The sequence below is a fragment of the Lathyrus oleraceus genome, chromosome 4 (assembly GCF_024323335.1).
Source record: "Lathyrus oleraceus cultivar Zhongwan6 chromosome 4, CAAS_Psat_ZW6_1.0, whole genome shotgun sequence".
In the NCBI taxonomy this organism is placed as follows: Eukaryota; Viridiplantae; Streptophyta; class Magnoliopsida; order Fabales; family Fabaceae; genus Lathyrus; species Lathyrus oleraceus.
The window spans coordinates 453,318,260-453,337,399 of record NC_066582.1 but is presented as its reverse complement, the minus strand read 5'-3'; the positions used below and the strand labels follow the sequence as shown (position 1 = coordinate 453,337,399).

Genomic DNA, 19,140 nt, shown 5'->3' with positions numbered 1-19,140 from the left:
GGATTGACCACCACTCAAATGGGACTAAATATTAAGTCCAAATATACTTAGAAGATGTTATTGGACCGTATTAGACTTTTGTGGTGAAAGAAAATTTCTAATCTCACATAAGTGATAGAAAAATATCCTATAAAAATTTGAAGTTGTCTCCCAGATTTTGGAAATCCATCTTCGAACGCATTCTTTCATTTAAAACGTCAAGACTGAATGACATCCAAGATTTTTTCTAAAATTTATTTCGGAGATACATCTCTAGAACAACTTAATGTACACCTCATGCATTCCTCACTGAAACTTTTTTTTTAATAAATTGATCTTGAGACGCATCTTCGTATTCACACCAGACATAATCCAAATATGCGTCTTTGGAACCACACCCGACATTAATTTTTGACTTTGATTTAGATATGCTCTAATGAATTTGACGATATGTTATATCGATACTATCATTTTCTATTTATTTTTTTTGTATAAATTAAACCATATAACTGATATGAGAAAAATGACATATATAAAGTAATGAATCCAAAGTACACAATAAAGTCAAAATAAAATACAATTGATATTAAATCCAGAGTACAAATACTATAATTACCACGTATGACAGACTCAGGGGCCCTGTTCCTACGATGTCTCATGTATTACAGTGTCTCGCATTACTCCACCATCATGACATCTAAAATGCCTCTCACCCCAGAGTCATACGGATAAAGTCATATGTCTATACTCGCTTGTCCAATCTCCATGATACAACGACATCTAGGCAACACCTCAACAACATGATTTGCCCTAGTTAGCTCCTCCTCTAGCATCTCCTGATGAGTTGGCCTAGGTGGATCTCGTGGAACATCATGTATCATATAAGGACGTGACATCCTGAAAAACAATTGAATATAATTGTGTAAACACTCCAATCGCTAGGAGCTATGGTACTTCGTGCCTCATCCAGTACAGGATGATTAAGGTAACCATCAAACATATCGTCCATATCTCTAAGTGTCATATCGGGAAGAGAAGAAACATAGAGGTCGCTAGGAACAAATTGCATGTAGTCGAACTTCCATATGACGCGCTCAGAAAAACAGGGATACGTCAAATGTGAATCGCGATCCAACCATCCCGAGTATAAGAATATATTGTCAAAGGGACGCGTCTCGCGGTGATTGACGTACATATGAAAGTGTATATCCTCTGCTACCAAGCGGTGAAGATACATTCGGTATGACTCTGTCGCCTGGTTTCCTTCTGAGCGGGACGAATGCAAAAGCACGTGGCATATCCTCAATGTAGGTCGGAACACATGACCAGCTGAATATGCGTAGGAAGTGTTGGAGGATCCAAGCCTGGAGATGGAACATATGAATCATTAGTAAAGGTATTTCAAAAGTGTTGTGAAAATGACACACAAACACTAAAATATTGATAAATATTATCGTCAACATTGTGATGTTGCCTATCACCTGTTTGGTCTTCCACATACAACCTTTATCTAACTTGGAGTACAAGTAAACCAAACAAATGATCCTCCAACTGTACTCATGAATCCGTTCCAAGTCATCAAAGTATCGAAGCTCTCAAGGTGTATGTTATATGTTGCACAATCTGCTCGTCATCATCTGTGGCCTCCTCTGCTGCTTGAAACTGTTGTGTATACAACTTCTAAAGGAATCAAAACCTAGCACGATCCCTCTGGTGACTTCTAACTCCTTAATGATGTCTCATAGGCCAGGTCTCATATAGTCAACCATCATCTCCAATGTGTCATCTCTGTTAATCTTGTTGTGGTATAAATAGTTCCCCCCTGATCAAATGATGCAGCAGGCACAAGACAACGTCAAGTATGATCTACATCTCACCGTGTAGAAGATGAAATGATGATGTTTTTGAGTGTCATCTTTCTACAAACGCATATAATATACCATGGTTAACTCTAACAAAATCGGTCTCGCACAAGTCTCTCAGCCCAAATTTCTGCAACACGTCTTGAAACCACTGTTCGTTAGGATGTTTCAGACCCATAATATTTCGTCCATATTTGATGACTTTTAAAGCATCACGGTCTTGTAGAAAAATAAATCATCGTCAAAAACTTCAAATATTATAACAAACATGATTTACAAAGAATGAATCCAACTAAAATTTTCCTCTCCATCCTAGACATGCCTGGCAATATGGTCTGGGTAAAGAAGCAGTAGTGACAAGTCTGACGGGCCTCCTCTAAGCCCCTCGGGTGCTTGGGGTCCTGTTCCTGGGGTGCCTCATGAGTTTGCGGGTCCTCCGGTGACTCAGATGCCTGAATAGGTGAAACATGTCTCTTACGGAAAGATGGAGGCAAAGATGCATGAGTATGTGACACTCGTCTCCTAAGGGAAGATGAAGGCGGAGATGCATGAGCCCCATAAGTTGACACCTCCACATCAATCGGGCTAGAAACAACAGCTGTCTGTGATGGTTGAGTCTTTTCCCTATGAACCGATGTATAATGTGCAACCTTGTTGTGCCTTAATTTGTCTTTTCTATCAACCATAATGCATGTAAGTAAACCACGCAAGCATTATACATATGAAACACAATAAGGTCAAACCAAACAAAGCAAAAAAAATGCAAACTTAAATATTCCAGAGAGGCATCTTCGGATTATGGGAATCAAAACATTGAAAAATTATGGAGATCCATCTCCATAATTTTCTACAACTCAGAGTGACGTTAATGGCAGAAATGCAATCCCTATAAAAAACAAGAATAATGCATTGATCATAAAAATTACCTATCCAACACGTTTCTCATTTAAATAACATGTATAAACTACCTATTACATAATCTAATCCTTAATTTCTACAAATATATATAGAAAATAAAAAGAAAGTTTAGAAAAATCAAAATCTTACAAAATATGAGTTTAGTTTGATGTTGAGTGAGCTCTTTGATCGACTTGATGTTGATGGAAGAAACTTTAAAGTTCGTTGAATGATTTTGAGAGAATGTGAGTTGAGAGAGTTTGAGAAACTTGAGAGGTTTAAAGAGAGTGTAATTTCAAAAGTGAGGAAGGAGAAGGGTTTGATGCCCTTTTCGATTAAATAGTGTCTGAAGATGTATCTTTGTAAGTTACACGGTGATGTATTTCCGTATATTTTTTATATTGCCTTAAGGTCTGATTTATGAATAAATATTTTTAGGGTGCGTCCGGAGATGCATCTCCAAATTCTAAAAATACTATTGATTTTTCACGAATATGAAAAAATAATCTATAGAATGAGTTAAGAAATTTCGCTAAAAAAGACAATATAATTTTGACTAAGTCAAAAGGTCATATATTCATTTCATATGACATGATAAAGAAAGTGACTACAAGAAAGAAAAGAAGATAAAATTATTTAGTCGGTCGTACGAGTACAATTTTAATAGAAATAGAAATATGGTCAAACATCCATTTTCTTTAAAATAGAAATGTGGATAACATGGATAGTTGACAATTGTTTCATCGGTTGTACAAGTACAATTTTACTCTCAATTCAACCATATAAGCAAGATATTAACTAAGTCCAAAACATTAATGAACATATTCCACTAATAATAGGGTTATGGATAACATGGTTGACTAATATGGAAGTTACTAATGACTTAATAAGTAAAAAGATTTCAAGTTGTCTCTTGTCTACATGATAGTTACCTACATTATTTATTGGTGTTACCAATGATCTTACATGATGTAATATGGCAGATAGTGAATAAAGAACGTTGCAAAACAATGTTAGTGTAATTTGTTTAGTTATTCTAAGTCAATAATATCCATTGTAAAGTTTATATTAAACATACTCAATCAAGTGAGACAAGTCTTTACATTTTTTTCTACTTTCTTTATCACTTTATAGTTTTAAGCACATTAATATTAGTTCGGTCTTCAACACCAAATACTCTTTGGAGTATGTTAAACTATGTTTGTTTCCTAATTAATTGGGTAATTGATATTTAGTTATTTTAGTTAGAGAGTTTTTCTCTAGGTTAGTTATTATGCACTTATATTTAAATCTGTGGATGTTAAGTTTGATTGCTTGATTCAATCGATTATATTGAATTATATTTTATTCTTTTGTTTCTTTAATGAAATTTGTGGAAGTTGTGACGACGAAGTACACAACTTATCATGGTATCAGTTAAAGATAATTTAATTTTTTCTCTTGTCAATTCAATTTTCTTCTCCTCTCAATCTTCATCGAAATTTCTAATCAAAGTTATCCTTACAAATATCTTTCTATCTAACTTCTAAGAAAAAAAACTTCATTCACTCCACCGCTTATCTTCACTCTCATTGGTTCCCAAAGATTACGTCTTCAAAAACCATGTCATTTCTTTATGTGCTATACATACCTGAATTTCATATCAATTTAATTTTTATTCTTAAAATTGTTTTTCTTTGAATTATACAATTTATTTCAATTCTTCTAAATGTTTTATATAGGGGAACGTTAGCTATCTAATGGTCTTTACATGCTTACCTCTCATTCCACTTTCATGCACAACACTAATAAGATTAGTAATAACACTAATAGGAATAGTTTTCTGAACCTATGACATAAAAATATATAAAATATATGTTTTTGGACGGAATACACACAACACTAAATCAATATACAAAATTGATAGTAGACGAAATATATAACCAAAGCAATCAATACATTTTATTGGGTTGCAATTATTTCACACAAGTTGTATAAATGAATAAGTTTAAACAATGAAAAATCTAAAATTATTGTTTCAAGGTTTAATCAACAACAAGAATGATTTGAAGTCTCAATCTAACAAAACCTACATTTATGAATGAAATCACTATTAATGCAATAAACCTAACCAAATGTGATCCTAAGAAAGTAATAAACCTAATATGTAACTGTATAAAAAATTAAAAAGATAGTAATAGAGAATATTGCACCAGGATTTATAATGATTCAACGATTTCGTTCTCACCTATGCCTAATCCAGTATCTAATGATTGCCATTAAAAATTTGGTTTTCTTCCATAAATGATTTAGACAAATTTTACAAATTTGTTTAGTACAATCACAATTCGAATAATGCTGAAAATAAAAATCTTCGATCTGAATCCTTATTGACTTGCACACAGTATATGACACTGAACTCTTGCAAAATCTTTACTCGAAATCGACTTAAATCTTCCATCTCTAAGAATGTTGCTCCAATCTATTTTATGCAATGATCTTTACTGGATCATGTTGTTTTCTTGATCCTTGGCATGTCTGAAGATGAGAAAAACTCCAACTCTCTGTAGGCTTCCACACAACTCTACCAAAGTAATTATGTAGAGATTAACCTCCTTCTTTTCTGTTGAATTACACACAGTTACAAACCCCCTAAAGTTCTCAAGAAATCTTCAAAGAAAATATTAATCATAATAATGATCCTCCTCACACTGACACCAGATAAATGGTTTTCGTATCATTATTTCTAATCACTTTCTCTTAGTATTTCATCGCATTTTGATATGTTTACTTCCATTTACCATTTTTTACGATTTGGTTTGGTTGTGTCTTCTTCCTATTTTCATAGCCCAATGAATATCCAAGACAAAGAGGGATAAAAACAAAGAAAAATAAGACAAAAAAGACAAGTCAAGTATTCCCCCAAGTAAAACCAGGGGGCTGCTACTGTTGGAACAAAATTTGTTCATACTCTTAAAAATGTTTTGATGATAATAAATTATTTAAAGAACAATATGATTTACGAATGTTTGTTCTAGTGTGCAAGATCAAAAGACATTAACCTTGATATTTATCAAGTTAATCACTTAAAAGGATCATTAAAGAGAAGCAAAGTTGTTTTGTATCTAAAGGATCAGAACAAAGCCTTCAGACTCTGAAGAGTCAACTCAAGTCTTTCATATGATCAATCTAAACTTACTTGAAATTCATAGATCAACAAGGTTCTGAAGACTGGAGTCATTTGAAGCAAGCATACTCTGTCATAAGGAATGACTATGCAACTTCTGAACAAACTTCATCAATAGATCTAAAGATTTTGCTTCAAAGGATTTTTGTCAGCAACTCTGAAATTGTTCATCCAGATTAGTTCTGATCAAGACTCTGATAAAGACAATATTCAGAACCTGTGAACTCAAGACTCTGAAGTCTCATTTCAACCAGGTTCTGAAGACATATTTTAACTTCTGATCATGCTTTAACTAATTCTATAAAAGGTTTATGATTCAGGAAGTTAATTATAAAGATAACCATGACTCAAATTAAGTTTCAACAATGTCTACAAGAAGTCTCCAATCAGAAGTTATCTAGAGAAGATCATGTGACAACAATACACTACTTTATGAATAATCAAACAAAAAGCAATGTTGTCAGGATCTTATTTCTCCAACTATTCTGAACTCTACTCTGCTCCTCTCAACGTCTTTATGCTACCTGGATTTTTAGTTCACTTTATATACTCTAACTAAAGACCTTCAACAACTACTTGTACCATGGGTAGTTTTAATATTCAACATATCTATTTTCAATATTTATATAAGAAGAAGATTGAAGACATTCAAATGAAATATATATATATATATATATATATATATATATATATATATATATATATATATATATATATATTAGTTTTTTAACACACACTCGAGTTTGAGAGGGTTGTTAAACTATAAATTAGTTTCCTAATTAATTGGGTAGTTAATACTTAATTATTTTAGTTAGAGTTTTTCTCTAGGTTAGTTATTTTGCCCATATATTTAAACTTATGGTTGTCAAGTTTGATTCAATCAATTATATTGAATTTCATTTTATTCTTTTGTTTCTTTAATGAAATTTGTGGAAGTTAGGATATTGAAGTTCAAGTTTAATAGAGCAGTCCAAAATTTTGCAATTGAGAAACATAGTGTTTTGTAACGTAAGATTCTAAAGTCATCAAATAGTGTACAAAAACTCAAACCATAACAATTACACATTCTTACACACTTTCTATATTTACATATATATGCAACATACATAGTTTTACAAATTCTCAAAAAGACCAACATCATTTGCTATAGATAATGTTTTAACTATGCACACTTCTTAAATTTGGTTTACTAAAAAGCTAAACTTCAAAAGAAACCTACTTCTACAACATACTCTTAGATCTTTTGAGTAATGAAATCTGGCTCAGCTGGTTTCTTGGGCAAGAGTGGTAGCAATCTCTTTATCTGTGTCGGCGTCTGCGTCTGCGTCTGTGTCACTCTTTTGCCACTTCTTAAATGCCTTAATGCATTAGATGCAAACTTTTGTACATACATAGTGGAAACAAAGCTTGGCGAACACTCTTCCTCATTTTCAGAAGCATTTTGTTGTCTTTCTTCTGCTTCACGCAATGCTTTCTGAGCCCTTTTTTCTCTGTATCGACGCCATATTACTTGTATGAACCGCGCTCCCCATGTCCTCCATTGCAATGAATAGAACCTGCTTAAACATTGTCCTCAATGAGGTTTGTCTTCTTTTTTCATGCTAATATAGTGTAACATTTTTTCAAGCCTTACCTAAAAGTGTGTTGAAGTTGTTTTCTGTTAATAAGACGGCGAAATTGAGAAGCAACAATCTTCAAGTCATCATGCATGAGAGCAAAAGCTTCAACTTCTGATATAGTTTCCACAGTACTCGTTGAAATAGGTAAGTTAGAGGAAGTGGTAGGATCCAATGCCCATGTTAGAAGCTCCTCTCCACAAAAATCACCAGCCTTTAGCTCCGACGAGTTAAAGAAACCAGTTCTTCCACCATTTGTTGTGGCGGTCGCAAGTTTTCCGCGCATGATGAAGAGCATTTCGTCCACTGGATCACCTTCGCGAACAACATAACTTTTCTCGGTATAAAGGACTGGTTTGAGTTTATCACACATTGCATCTAGCAACTGTTTATCCATGTTGCCAAAAATCGGCACCTATCAAATGTTCATCACATGTAAACAAACAAGTATAGTTAAGTGGTGAAAGAAAAACCAAAGTGAAAAATGAGATTATTATGTATATGATACCAACTTTTTTAAGTAAATCTAAGCAAAGATGTCTCTTTATGTCTCTTCTGAGATCTTTCGGGAGGTTGCGAATCAACGTCTCCTCTTCGACACCTCGATTTTCTTGCCATTTGTATTGTTCATACCGTCGAATTCTTTGCTTCATGAACTCCGGTAGCATTCGGTGACACATCCATTGTTCTGCATCCCTCCTTTTGATTCTCATCTCTTCAACTCTAACTGTTGTAGATTGTAGATATTTCTGTCACAAGAATCAACACAACACAACCTATAATCTTTTACTTCATCAGAAAAAGTCATAAATTTTTCAAAAGAAGAAAGACTCGAGTCGTGAAGTAGTACATTATATCCGCGACTAAGCCGTCCTAATAGGTCTAAATGGATTTTTCGATGGCCTATCGCCTGACATTTTCCGTTATATAGGCTTTTAGAAAACTCCGGTCTGCTCTATTTTAAAAAAGGTCTGACTTGACATGAACCTGACACGAAGTCATAGACTCATGTTGGTCGGTCTGACTTATTCCCACTCTCAGAATCCTTCCTTACTAAGGTTTACCTGCATGTTTCCAATAAGTAATGCGAATAGAACCAATCCAAACACGGCGATGAAGATCGCAAAGATTATCTCCCCAATATAAGTACTTGTCTTCAGATTCTGCCCAACAGAACTGTAAGAAACAACAAAATTTGACTTTTAAAATGTGAACCTTATACATATGGAGTCAATAGCAGAGAAAATCAACCACCAACCTTAAATTGCGCAAACCCCACCAAAAACAGTAGAAGAATTTATGATGAAAGTCTGTAGTCGAACCGACGACACGAGACTTTAGACCGTCTATAAATATTCCAAAATCAAAAACTGTTGGATCAATGATATCATCTGGTTCTTTGTAAGGACAAGTAGTAGAATTGCTGAGAAGCGAAAAAACAGCCGAATTAACCCGTCCACAGCTCAAGTAGGAGGAATCATCAAAAATTCCAGTACTCTTCAATCGTTTGCGCCAACACCGCAACTCTGATTCTATCGAAAACAAATACCAAAAAGCTCCAACCACCTAGTATATACCAGATAAATTTAGCATAACATTAATAACAAGCAACATATATACATAAATTAGTTGCTTGTGACAAAAGTAACAAAATTATAAGCTTACATGACTTGCTAGCATATAGAGAAAAAGATTATAAGCAGCTCCAGCCCATGCTGTCTCAGTCAATATACCAGAAGTGCTTGTTACTTCTTTGAACAACGGATAGATTCGCAAAAGTCTCGGCGCGTACTGTGTTATTATTGTATACTTCAACCAATCCTTTGCTATATACGGAACTGAGCATTGTGGAATTGGAATCATAGCCAAAATCACCATCTAATAACACATTATTATCACAGTTGAGTTCGTATTTATCACAGTTAACTTCGTAAGTATCGTAAGATACTGATAACCATAATCATGTTTAAGAGCACTAGTTAAGTAATCTAGAAAAAATCAATTTTTAGTATTTATGACTTAAGAAACTGAATTTCTCAATAAGTACTTTGAGTTCTGATACCTGAGGAAGGGGAAGAATTGACAGAATATCAATGATGAAATGAGAACTTAAGTATCTCACTGCTATAGCCAAAGGATCATCAACGGGCTCGCCCCTTCCAAACACGCGCGAAGAAGGAGCAATAAACCCGGTTCGAAACTGAAATATTATACGAAGAATATAGAAAAGATCGAAAAACGTGCGAAGAACACTCGCAGTAATCTTCAATTTTCTACTCAAGTCAAGGCATTTTCTCTTGTCATCAATCACAGGGATGTAAAAGAACAGCGGATCCATCGACACTGCCATCACGCATGTTATTACAAAGATCTTGTTCCATTTTTGAAGCAGTGGACCTTGTGGATCAAGAACAGTAAACCTAGAAGCTGGTTTTTTCGACGGTTCATTATTTTTTGCAGGACTAAAACTTGGTTTAGATTTTCTTTTTTCAAATCCATCCATTGAAGAATCATATTGTGAAATATTAAAGGATGATGATTCTGACTTCCAATCTTCAAATCTGAACAAAAATATAAAGTGAGTTAAGTATCATATATCATATAGAATCACTTTTTTCTGATTCAAAAGAAAATGAATAGAAACTGAAACAACAACAACAACAAGACATGTGATGGTAATTGAATAACATGGTTGAAAGTACAAAGTACAAACCTCACAAATTTCTTTTCCTTTGGACTCATCATGATTGAACTTTTCTTAAGAGTTTTTTATGGCTACTTTGTTCACATAACATGAAATATGAGTATTAGAAGAAGAGACAGTAATTGAGTGAGAGAAGTGCAAGTGCTTTAAGTAACTTCGTAGCGCACACAACTAAAATACATGAGTACTGTTTTCTAAATGGTATCACGAGCTCTCGATTTTGAGATTTTGCTTTCGTATACATCATAATTTGTTGTCTGTGATTATTTTTTTCGACTTCACTGTAGTTTCTTTTCTGTCGAGTAAGTCCCATTTAATTGTGGTTAATGTTCATTCCTACCAGCGTGTGTAGTACCAACGTTTCTATTCATCCATATTTGCGACATTGTTCACCACCACACAAATTTTTTGTTGTTGTACTGCTCTTTTTTATGTCTGAAGTTAGTGGCATTTACTCAGTTGTCACTCATATAAAAATGAACGATAAGAGTGTCCTTAATCTATATCATTTAATGTCTCTGATACTATATATGTCTAAGGAGGTTTAGATTCTTGACTTTGGAGCCACCAATGATATGACATTCAGTTATAAGTATTTTCATCCAATATCTCATTCGGAATGAACTAATAAAACTTGGAATTAGACTTATTCTTTTGGTTAATAATGTTTTGTTCGATGTCGAAGGTGGTATCTGCAAATACTCTGAAGTCTAAATTTGCGACTAAATAGGAAAAAAAAGAATATTTTAGATTTTAGAGAGCGTATATCTTTATATCTGATGTTTGTCCCTTTGTCCCTCCTTTTTAAGGGGATTTTAGGATTTTTAGGAATCCAAGACCTACCTTATATGACGGGTGTTAGAGTATTACTTTTTATTATTAGAAGTTGTAATTCAATATTTAGAATGGAAGTTGTATTCGACATAGTCGAAATAGTGAGTCAAGTAAGAGTAATGTAGTTGTTAGATTGAATAAGAATGCATTCGACTGAGTTCAAAGACGCCGTTTGTATTTTAGTTGCTTATATAAAGAGGTGACGATGTAAACACTTAGTAGTTTTCAATACATCAATTCATTGTAATCAAATTTCCTCTTCACATATAATTCTCAGCAATTCATTTTAATCGAATTTCCTCTTCACATCTCTCTCTCTCTCTCTCTCTCTCTCTCTCTCTCTCTTCTTCTTCTTCTTCTTCTTCTTCTTCTTCAAGATGTGGGTATCAAAGCCTGATTGAGATTCAAAGAGAATTTGAAATAGAAAACAATAATACAACATCAATGCAATTTCCAGCGAATCTACCAGTTTTCAAATGGGAGAACTACGAGAGGTGGGTTGCGTAAATGAATGTCATCTTCAGATTTCAAGATGTGGTGGAAATCATGAATAATGGAGTACCAACACTGGAAGCGAATGTGAACGATGCTCAGAAGGTTGCGCACAAGGAACAAAGGAATAAAGATGGAAAAACACTGTTATTGATCCATCAACATGTGGATCCTAATGTGTTCGAGAAGATCATTGAAGACAAACCATCCAAAGAAGTGTGGGACAAGTTAAAGAACTTGTACGATGAATATGAAAAGTCGAAGAGGGTGAAGTTGCAGACGATGAGAAAGCAATTTGAGATGACTCAAATGAAGGAAAACGAACCAGTCTCAGAATTCTTCTCATGTGTGGTGTTTCTGGCGAACCAGATGAAGGCATGTGATGAATTGATCACTGTTTTGCAGAATATTGAGAAAGTGTTAGGATCTCTGACTGTGAATTTTGATTATATTGTCGTGTCTATTGAAGAGTCTAAGAACCTGACTGAAATGAAGGTTGAAGAACTTCAAGCTTCATTGGAGGCTCATGAGATGAGACTGAAGCAAAGGAACTCGAAAAGGGAGAAGGTGGCAGAACATGCATTACAAGCAAGATTCATAAAGAAGTATGGAAAAGAAAAGGCAAAGCAGAGAAAGAATCTTGCAAATGATGAGAAGTCAAGCAAGAATTTAAAGAATCAATTTGATTTAATTAAGAAAGTAATGGGAAACAAGTATTCAATGAAGAAAGTTGACATGAAGGAGGTGCAATGTTACAATTGTCAAGGATTTAGTTATTATGCTTAAGATTATTGAAGAAAGAAGGAGTTAAGAGCAAAAGATGATCATGAAGTGCAATATGCACATGCTGGAGAAAGTGACTCTGATATATGCTACTCATTGAAAATACGCAGTTGAATAATGAACAAACCAATATGTGATATCTGGATTCAGGATGTAGCAACCACATGACTGGTAATAAAAACTGGTTTACCAAGTTAGATGAGTCATTCAAGAAAGTGATCAAGCTTACAGATGGCAGACATGTCACATCAGAGGGAAGAAGAAACATAATTGTGGTTAGAAGAAATGGTCATAGGGCCAACATAACTGATGTATTGTATGTACCTTCGATGACAAGTAATTTGATAAGCATATGTGAATTATTTGCCAAAGGGTATAACATACTGTTGGAAGAAAATCGGATGAAGGTGTATAATGGTGAAAGAAGGATGACCCTGAAGGCACCATTGAAAGATGACAAAACCTTTAAGATTTAGATCAACATGGTTGATCATCAATGTATTTCTTTGACTGTTGTCGAAGACAAGAACTACCTATGGCATCACAGGTATGAGCATATATATATTGAATTCATCTATGAAAGTTAGGAAATAATAGTTACCTCCATTCGACCTTTCTTGAAAAGGTCCACACGCATCCGAGTGAACAAGCTTCAGCTTTTCTCTTGACTTCATAGACAAGTCATGTTTGAATATTTTTTAGCATGTGTGTGTGTGTGGTGGGGGTGGGGGGGGGGGGGGGAGGGTGAATTTACCTTATTGAAAGAAAGAGTGAGGTATTCACATAGTTCAAGAAGTTTAAATTACATGTCGAGAAATAAATTGGATGCAAGTTAATGAAATTGAGAACTGATGGTGGTGGAGAATACACCTCTAGAAAATTTGCAATATTTTGCACTGATGAAGGTACAAAGTAGAGGTAATTGCACCATATATATCTCAGCATAATGGTATAGCTGAGAGGAGAAATAGAAGTATATTGAACATGGAAAGGAGCATGTTGAAATCTAAAGATATGCCAAAAGTATTTTGGGGGTGATGTAGCTTCGATAACACTATACATTTTAAATAGATCTCCAACCAAGAAGATAGTCTATAAGACATCTCATGAGGCTTGGACAAGGCTAAAGCCAAATGTTAGTCATCTTAGAGTATTCAAATCAATATGTTTTAGGGATGTACCTGAGTAATTGAGAAAGAATCTAGATGATTAAAGTCAAACCATGTTGCTCATAGGTTATCATTTAAATGGTACATACAAGTTGTATTCACCAAACAATGATAAACTTGTGATCAGTCGGGATTTTCTAGTGGATGAAAGCAAAGCGTGGGATTGGAGTAATGAGTTAGTTCGACTGGAGCTAGATACAGTCACAACTGTGTTTGAAGAAGACCAACAAGATGAAGACACAATTGATTTGGATCAAGCCATGAATCCTTAAAATTGGTTAGCAACCATGCAAGAAGAACTCAAGGAAATTAAGAAGAACGAGATCTAGGATCTTGTCAAAAAGTAAATCAAGAAGGAAATTGATGTGAAGTGGGTCTACAAGTTGAAACTAAGGCAAAATGGTGAAATTTCCAAGCATAAGGCAAGACTGGTGGCAAGAGGTTTTTTTTTACAAAAACCTGGTATCAGTTTCAACAAAGTTTATGCACATGTTGCAAAACCAGAAACCATCAGAACTATTGTGTCGACTTCAACATACAAAGGATGGAAGATACATCATTTAGATGTAAAGTCACCATTTCTGAATGAACCTTTGGAAGAAGAGATTTATGTCAGTCAGTCAACCACCGAGATTCGAAATTAAAGATCAAGGGTCTAAGATGTACAAATTGAGGAAGGATGTATATGGTTTGAAGCAAGATCCAAGAGCTTGGAACAAAAGAGTAGATATCCTCCTAATCAAGGCAAGTTTTACAAAGTTTGCTTTAGAGCGTGAAGTGTATGTAAACAATGTAAGCAGACTCAGTCGAGTCATCATATGCTTGTATGTGCATGACTTATTGATTACAGATGCAGATGAAGCAGCAATAAAGAGGGTCAAGTTGAAACTTATGCAGGAATTATAAATGTCCGATCTATGAAATTTGTCATGTTTCTTAGGGATGAAGTTCAAAGACACAATTGAAGGATGCTTCTTGCACCAGAAGAAGTATGCCCAAGACATCTTGAAGAGGTTCAAGATGAACAACTGTAATGCAGTTGTCACACCATTCAAGACTGGAGCAAAATTTAGAAAGGAAACAAATGATGAGTAGTAAGTGCAACACTGTATAAGCAAATCATTGGATCCTTGAGATATCTTTGCAACACCAGGATAAATATTTTTCAAAGTTTTAGGTTGTTAAGCAAATTTATGGAAAAGCCACAATAGTTTCATCTGACTGCAGTCAAGAGAGTATTAAGGTACATAAAAGGCATAATTGATCACGGTATGTTGATGCCAAGGCAGGAGACCAACATAGATGCAGAAGTACATGGTTACACTGACTCAAATTTCAATGGAGATAAAAATGAGAAGAAGAGTAATGCAGGCTACATATTTATGATTGGATGTGCTCCAATCTCTTAGAGCACAAAAAAAGCATTGTGGCTTTGTCATCTTGTGAAGCTGAATATGTGGTTGCATCGTATGCAGCGTGTCAAGCAGCATGAATAGAGATGAAGCTCGAAGAGCCCAAGATCATGGAACCTAAGAAAAATGAAGTTGTTTGTCGATAACAAGTCACCAATCGACTTGGAAAATCATCCCGTGTGTCACGGTCGAAGTAAGAACACCGAGAGGGGATATCATTTCCTTAAGGATCAAGTAAAAAAAGGAAAATTTGAACTTGAGCATTGAAAGACAGAATGACAACTAGCTGATATAGTCACCAAAACATTGAAGAAAGTCAAGTTCGATGAGTTGAAGAAAAACATTGGGATGGAAAGTCACGAAAACATGAATTAGGATGTGGGTTAGAAGTTGTAATTTAATGTTTAGAATGCAAGTTCTATTCGACTTAGGTGTGTTCGACCTAGTCGAAGTGGTGTGTCAAGTAAGAGTAAGTTGTATTCGACAGAGTCAAATACAACATGTAGTTATCAACTTAAGCAAGCATGCATTCAACTGAGTCAAATGATGCAGTTTGTATTTTGGTTTCCTATATAAAGAGGTAAAGATGTAAGCACTAAGTAGATTTTCAAAATCAAATTCCCTCTTCACATATAATCTTCTCTCTCTCTCTTCTCTCTCTCTCTCTCTCTCTCATATATATATATAATTATATATATATATATATATATATATTATATATATATTATATATATTAAAAATCAAATTCCTTCTTCATTCTTATTGAAAACCCTAGTTGTTCCGAACACTTATGTCATCTAACGATCTTGATTCAGCCATATGTTTTCATTAGGTGTATCTTTTGGAAGGAAATTAAGAAGCATTTGATGCCCCTTACGCTTCTTTTTGGTATACTTTCCCCTGTGATTTCTCGTCCAACCACTCATAAGGTTTATTGTCGGTTTAGGTCATATTGATAATGACCCTTCCTTTTTATTGGACCACTGCCATCCTGGAAGTTGGCCCAAGTAGGAACAACTCTCATCTTGGTATTCCTTACATTATTGTTGGCGATGGTTTTCATACATGTGTTGTTGATTTTAGGAATATTGAGCTCTAACCTTATTTTAAATTGTAGGACGTGCTTCAAGTTCTCACACTCCCTCGTAACTTGATTTTTATTTATAAGTTTACTCATGACCAAAATTGTTCAGTAATATATTGTATTCTCATTATGTTATATAGGGTCTTGCAATGGGGAAGAAAATACGAGTTTTTATGAAACATAGTGTTATATTATTTGTCTCATGAGCAAATTGATCAGAAGATGTTGGCTTATGCCTTTCAGTTCAGTCAAATTCTCATTATTTTACCTCACAAATATGACTTCGGCACAAAAGTCTTGATTATCATTTTTTTTTCATTAATAAAATGTATGTTTTCATCCTTTTATTTATTTTTAATAATATGTTGAGTAATTCAAATGTGGCATATGTTCTAACTAATTTTCAATTGAGTCATACTAATAGTGTTGAGCCTCTTGATCTTTCATTTTAGTAATTAGAGATCCAACTCTATTTTAATATTTCAAGTGTGAGATAATTTGTTTCCTTTACATTAGTGTACTCAAGTAACTTGTATTTGTTTTAATGAAGATAAATAAAAAGTATCTTAATTGTTCATTAAATTTTATAATGTGGTATTATACAGTTTGGAAAAATTAAATTATTAAAATATTATATTATAACAATGGAAATGAATATGATAATTATAACCTAATATATAACAACATTTTACATGTCTTGACGATCCACAATAAAATAAGACCGCTGTAAGGAAAAATTGTCACTTACTTGAATGTGCTCAAATTATTCACTTTCAAATGTCTGTCCCAAAATTCTATTGGGATGAAGTGGTTTAGACTATTGATTTTCTAATTATTAGAGTGTATTTTTTTATTATAGATAATTTTAGTCTTTTTTTTAGTTTATGATCTCACTTGTTCCTACTTCTTCTATCATATAGAATCTTGAGTCTCGAGTATTAAAGTGTGTTACTTTTGTTTATATTCATAAGCTACATTAAAGTTAGTTTGATTCTTGTGCAATTAGACGTGTCTTGTGTTACCCTCATAACTAAAGACAATACATGTGTCATCATCCTTTTAATCATAATTATTTTATTTATAAATATGCCACCTTTCACTCATCCTCATCCTTCGGAGGAAAACCTAACTTAATGTGACTCAGAGTTTGAGTTCTTGAACTTTGGTATTAACTTCCCTAAAATACCTATCTTAGATCTTAGTCATAGTTTGACTTTTGAATCTCAATCTTCACTTATTTTGAGTCAGATTCTTTGTTCCATTGAATCCTTAATTTATTTTTTATTTTGAGTCTTCTTTGTGGCTTAGCATATGAAGCTAAGTCTACTAATTTTTCAATCCTAAGATCGAGGTGTGTACTAAAAATGAATATTCTACTAATGATTCTAAAATTTCCAATACTTATGATACTTATACAAATAATTTGTCCATTCCCTTAATAAAAAGTAAAAGATCTAGTGCATCTGAATATATATATATATATATATATATATATATATATATATATATAATATATATATATATATTATATATATATAATATATATAATATATATTATATATAATATAATATATATATATATATATATATATATATATATATATATATGATTTTTTCTCCTATAAATATCATTCCTCGTAGCATCAACTTTTTATCGCAAATGGTCACTATGTGAGAATTTCATCATCTATTCAACAAGTTTTAAAATATAAATTGTAATCCAACTTATGGATGAAGAAATCAAAACACTTGAGAAAATGAGACTTGCGAGATTGTTGAAAGGAAAGAAACCATTTAAATGTGAGTGGATCTATAGAGTAAAGCATAAATCAGACAACACCTAAGATCATTAAATAATGAAGTAGTGGTAATAAAATATAATTAATTAATATATTTTCTCAAGTGAAATATATGAATATTTTCTGGATCATACTATTTCTCCTTGTTTACTTGCGATAGGAACTGCACTAATTTGATGTTAAAATATATTCTTTCATAAAATCTCAAAGGATGAGTGTATCTAAAGATTTCCATAGGATTTGGTCTCAAAGGTGAAATCAACAAGGTGTATTAACTGAAAATGTCTTATGCATACTAAAGTAGTCATTTTGGACATGGTTTGGAAGATTAAAAAGATGTGTTTGGGCTATAAATAAAGTCAAGAAGATCAAAATTTCTCCAAACATACAAAAGGAGCAAATCTCATTCTATTTCTTGTTTATGTTAATGATATTATTGTTACATGAGATAATTTAACAGAGATGCAATTACTATAAAAAATTATCAACATATTTTGATACTAAAGACTTTGGAAATTCAGATATTACTTGAAAATTAAGATAGCCTACTCAAACAAGACATTTTTATCTTTTACAGAAATTATGGACTTGATATTTTGCCGGAAACAAGAAAATTTGGATGCAAATTTGTAAGTGTTCCATTGAAAAAAATCAGAACATGAACTTTGGAGAGGATATTGCAAAAGTTAACAAGGTTTAACATCAGATATTATTAGAAAAGTTGATTGACTTGGAAATCAGTAGACCAAATTTAACATGTAAAATCAACATGTTAAAATATTATTCGGATTCTAAAATCTGATACACCATATAATCCACGACCCCTTCATTTTCCCCTTACTTTTATATTTCTATTTTTAGTAATTCAAAAAATTCAATTCCAAATTTAAAATCCACTACATCGGATCATTTTTCATCTAAACTTGATCAAATCCATCACATTTTTGCAATTTTCAATTATTAAACAAAAAGACCGTACAATTTTTATAATTGTAGAAACCATGCACCCTTATATATGCCTTCCAATTATATAATTTGTACATGCATCATTTTGCATGCCTTCAAATTCTATAATTTGGAATTTTGTTAATTTCATACATTTAATGGATACTTTAATTTCTGGTTGTAAAATATATTTGTTTGTTTATGTTTTTGTAATTTTTTAAAATAATGTATTAGAATATTTTAAAAGACCGTCTTATAGGGATCAATGTCTTAACCTAAGTAGAAGGATCCACAAAAAAGAGTAAATAGAGTCGGATCCTTTGAGCATCAGCCTTAGTTGAATCCACAATCAGATAAATTGATGATTCATATCTTAGATGTAATATCTTATTATTCTG

The 19,140-nt window shown here is 33.1% G+C and overlaps 1 protein-coding gene across 1 annotated transcript; it reads right to left on the bottom strand.

Moving 5' to 3' along the window:
- Positions 1-6,937: 6,937 nt before the first annotated feature.
- On the bottom strand, positions 6,938-10,682 carry LOC127076073 (putative cyclic nucleotide-gated ion channel 13). The gene is made up of 8 exons (XM_051017625.1): positions 10,234-10,682; positions 9,583-10,081; positions 9,186-9,398; positions 8,779-9,086; positions 8,585-8,696; positions 8,033-8,269; positions 7,538-7,935; positions 6,938-7,460 (listed from the first exon to the last, which is right to left on the bottom strand). Exons 1-8 carry the CDS (start codon positions 10,263-10,265, stop codon positions 7,139-7,141), a joined length of 2,121 nt encoding a protein of 706 aa, XP_050873582.1. The 5' UTR covers positions 10,266-10,682; the 3' UTR covers positions 6,938-7,138.
- Positions 10,683-19,140: the final 8,458 nt, after the last annotated feature.

What these genes read in the sequence shown, in the direction of transcription:
- LOC127076073 (XM_051017625.1), bottom strand. Translation starts at nt 10,265, where the DNA reads ATGATGAGTCCAAAGGAAAAGAAATTTGTGAG. An exon ending in CAATTCTTCCCCTTCCTCAG is followed by an intron (nt 9,399 to 9,582) that starts GTATCAGAACTC and finishes ATGTGTTATTAG; the next exon opens with ATGGTGATTTTGGCTATGAT. An exon ending in CAACTTCAACACACTTTTAG is followed by an intron (nt 7,461 to 7,537) that starts GTAAGGCTTGAA and finishes ATGTTTAAGCAG; the next exon opens with GTTCTATTCATTGCAATGGA.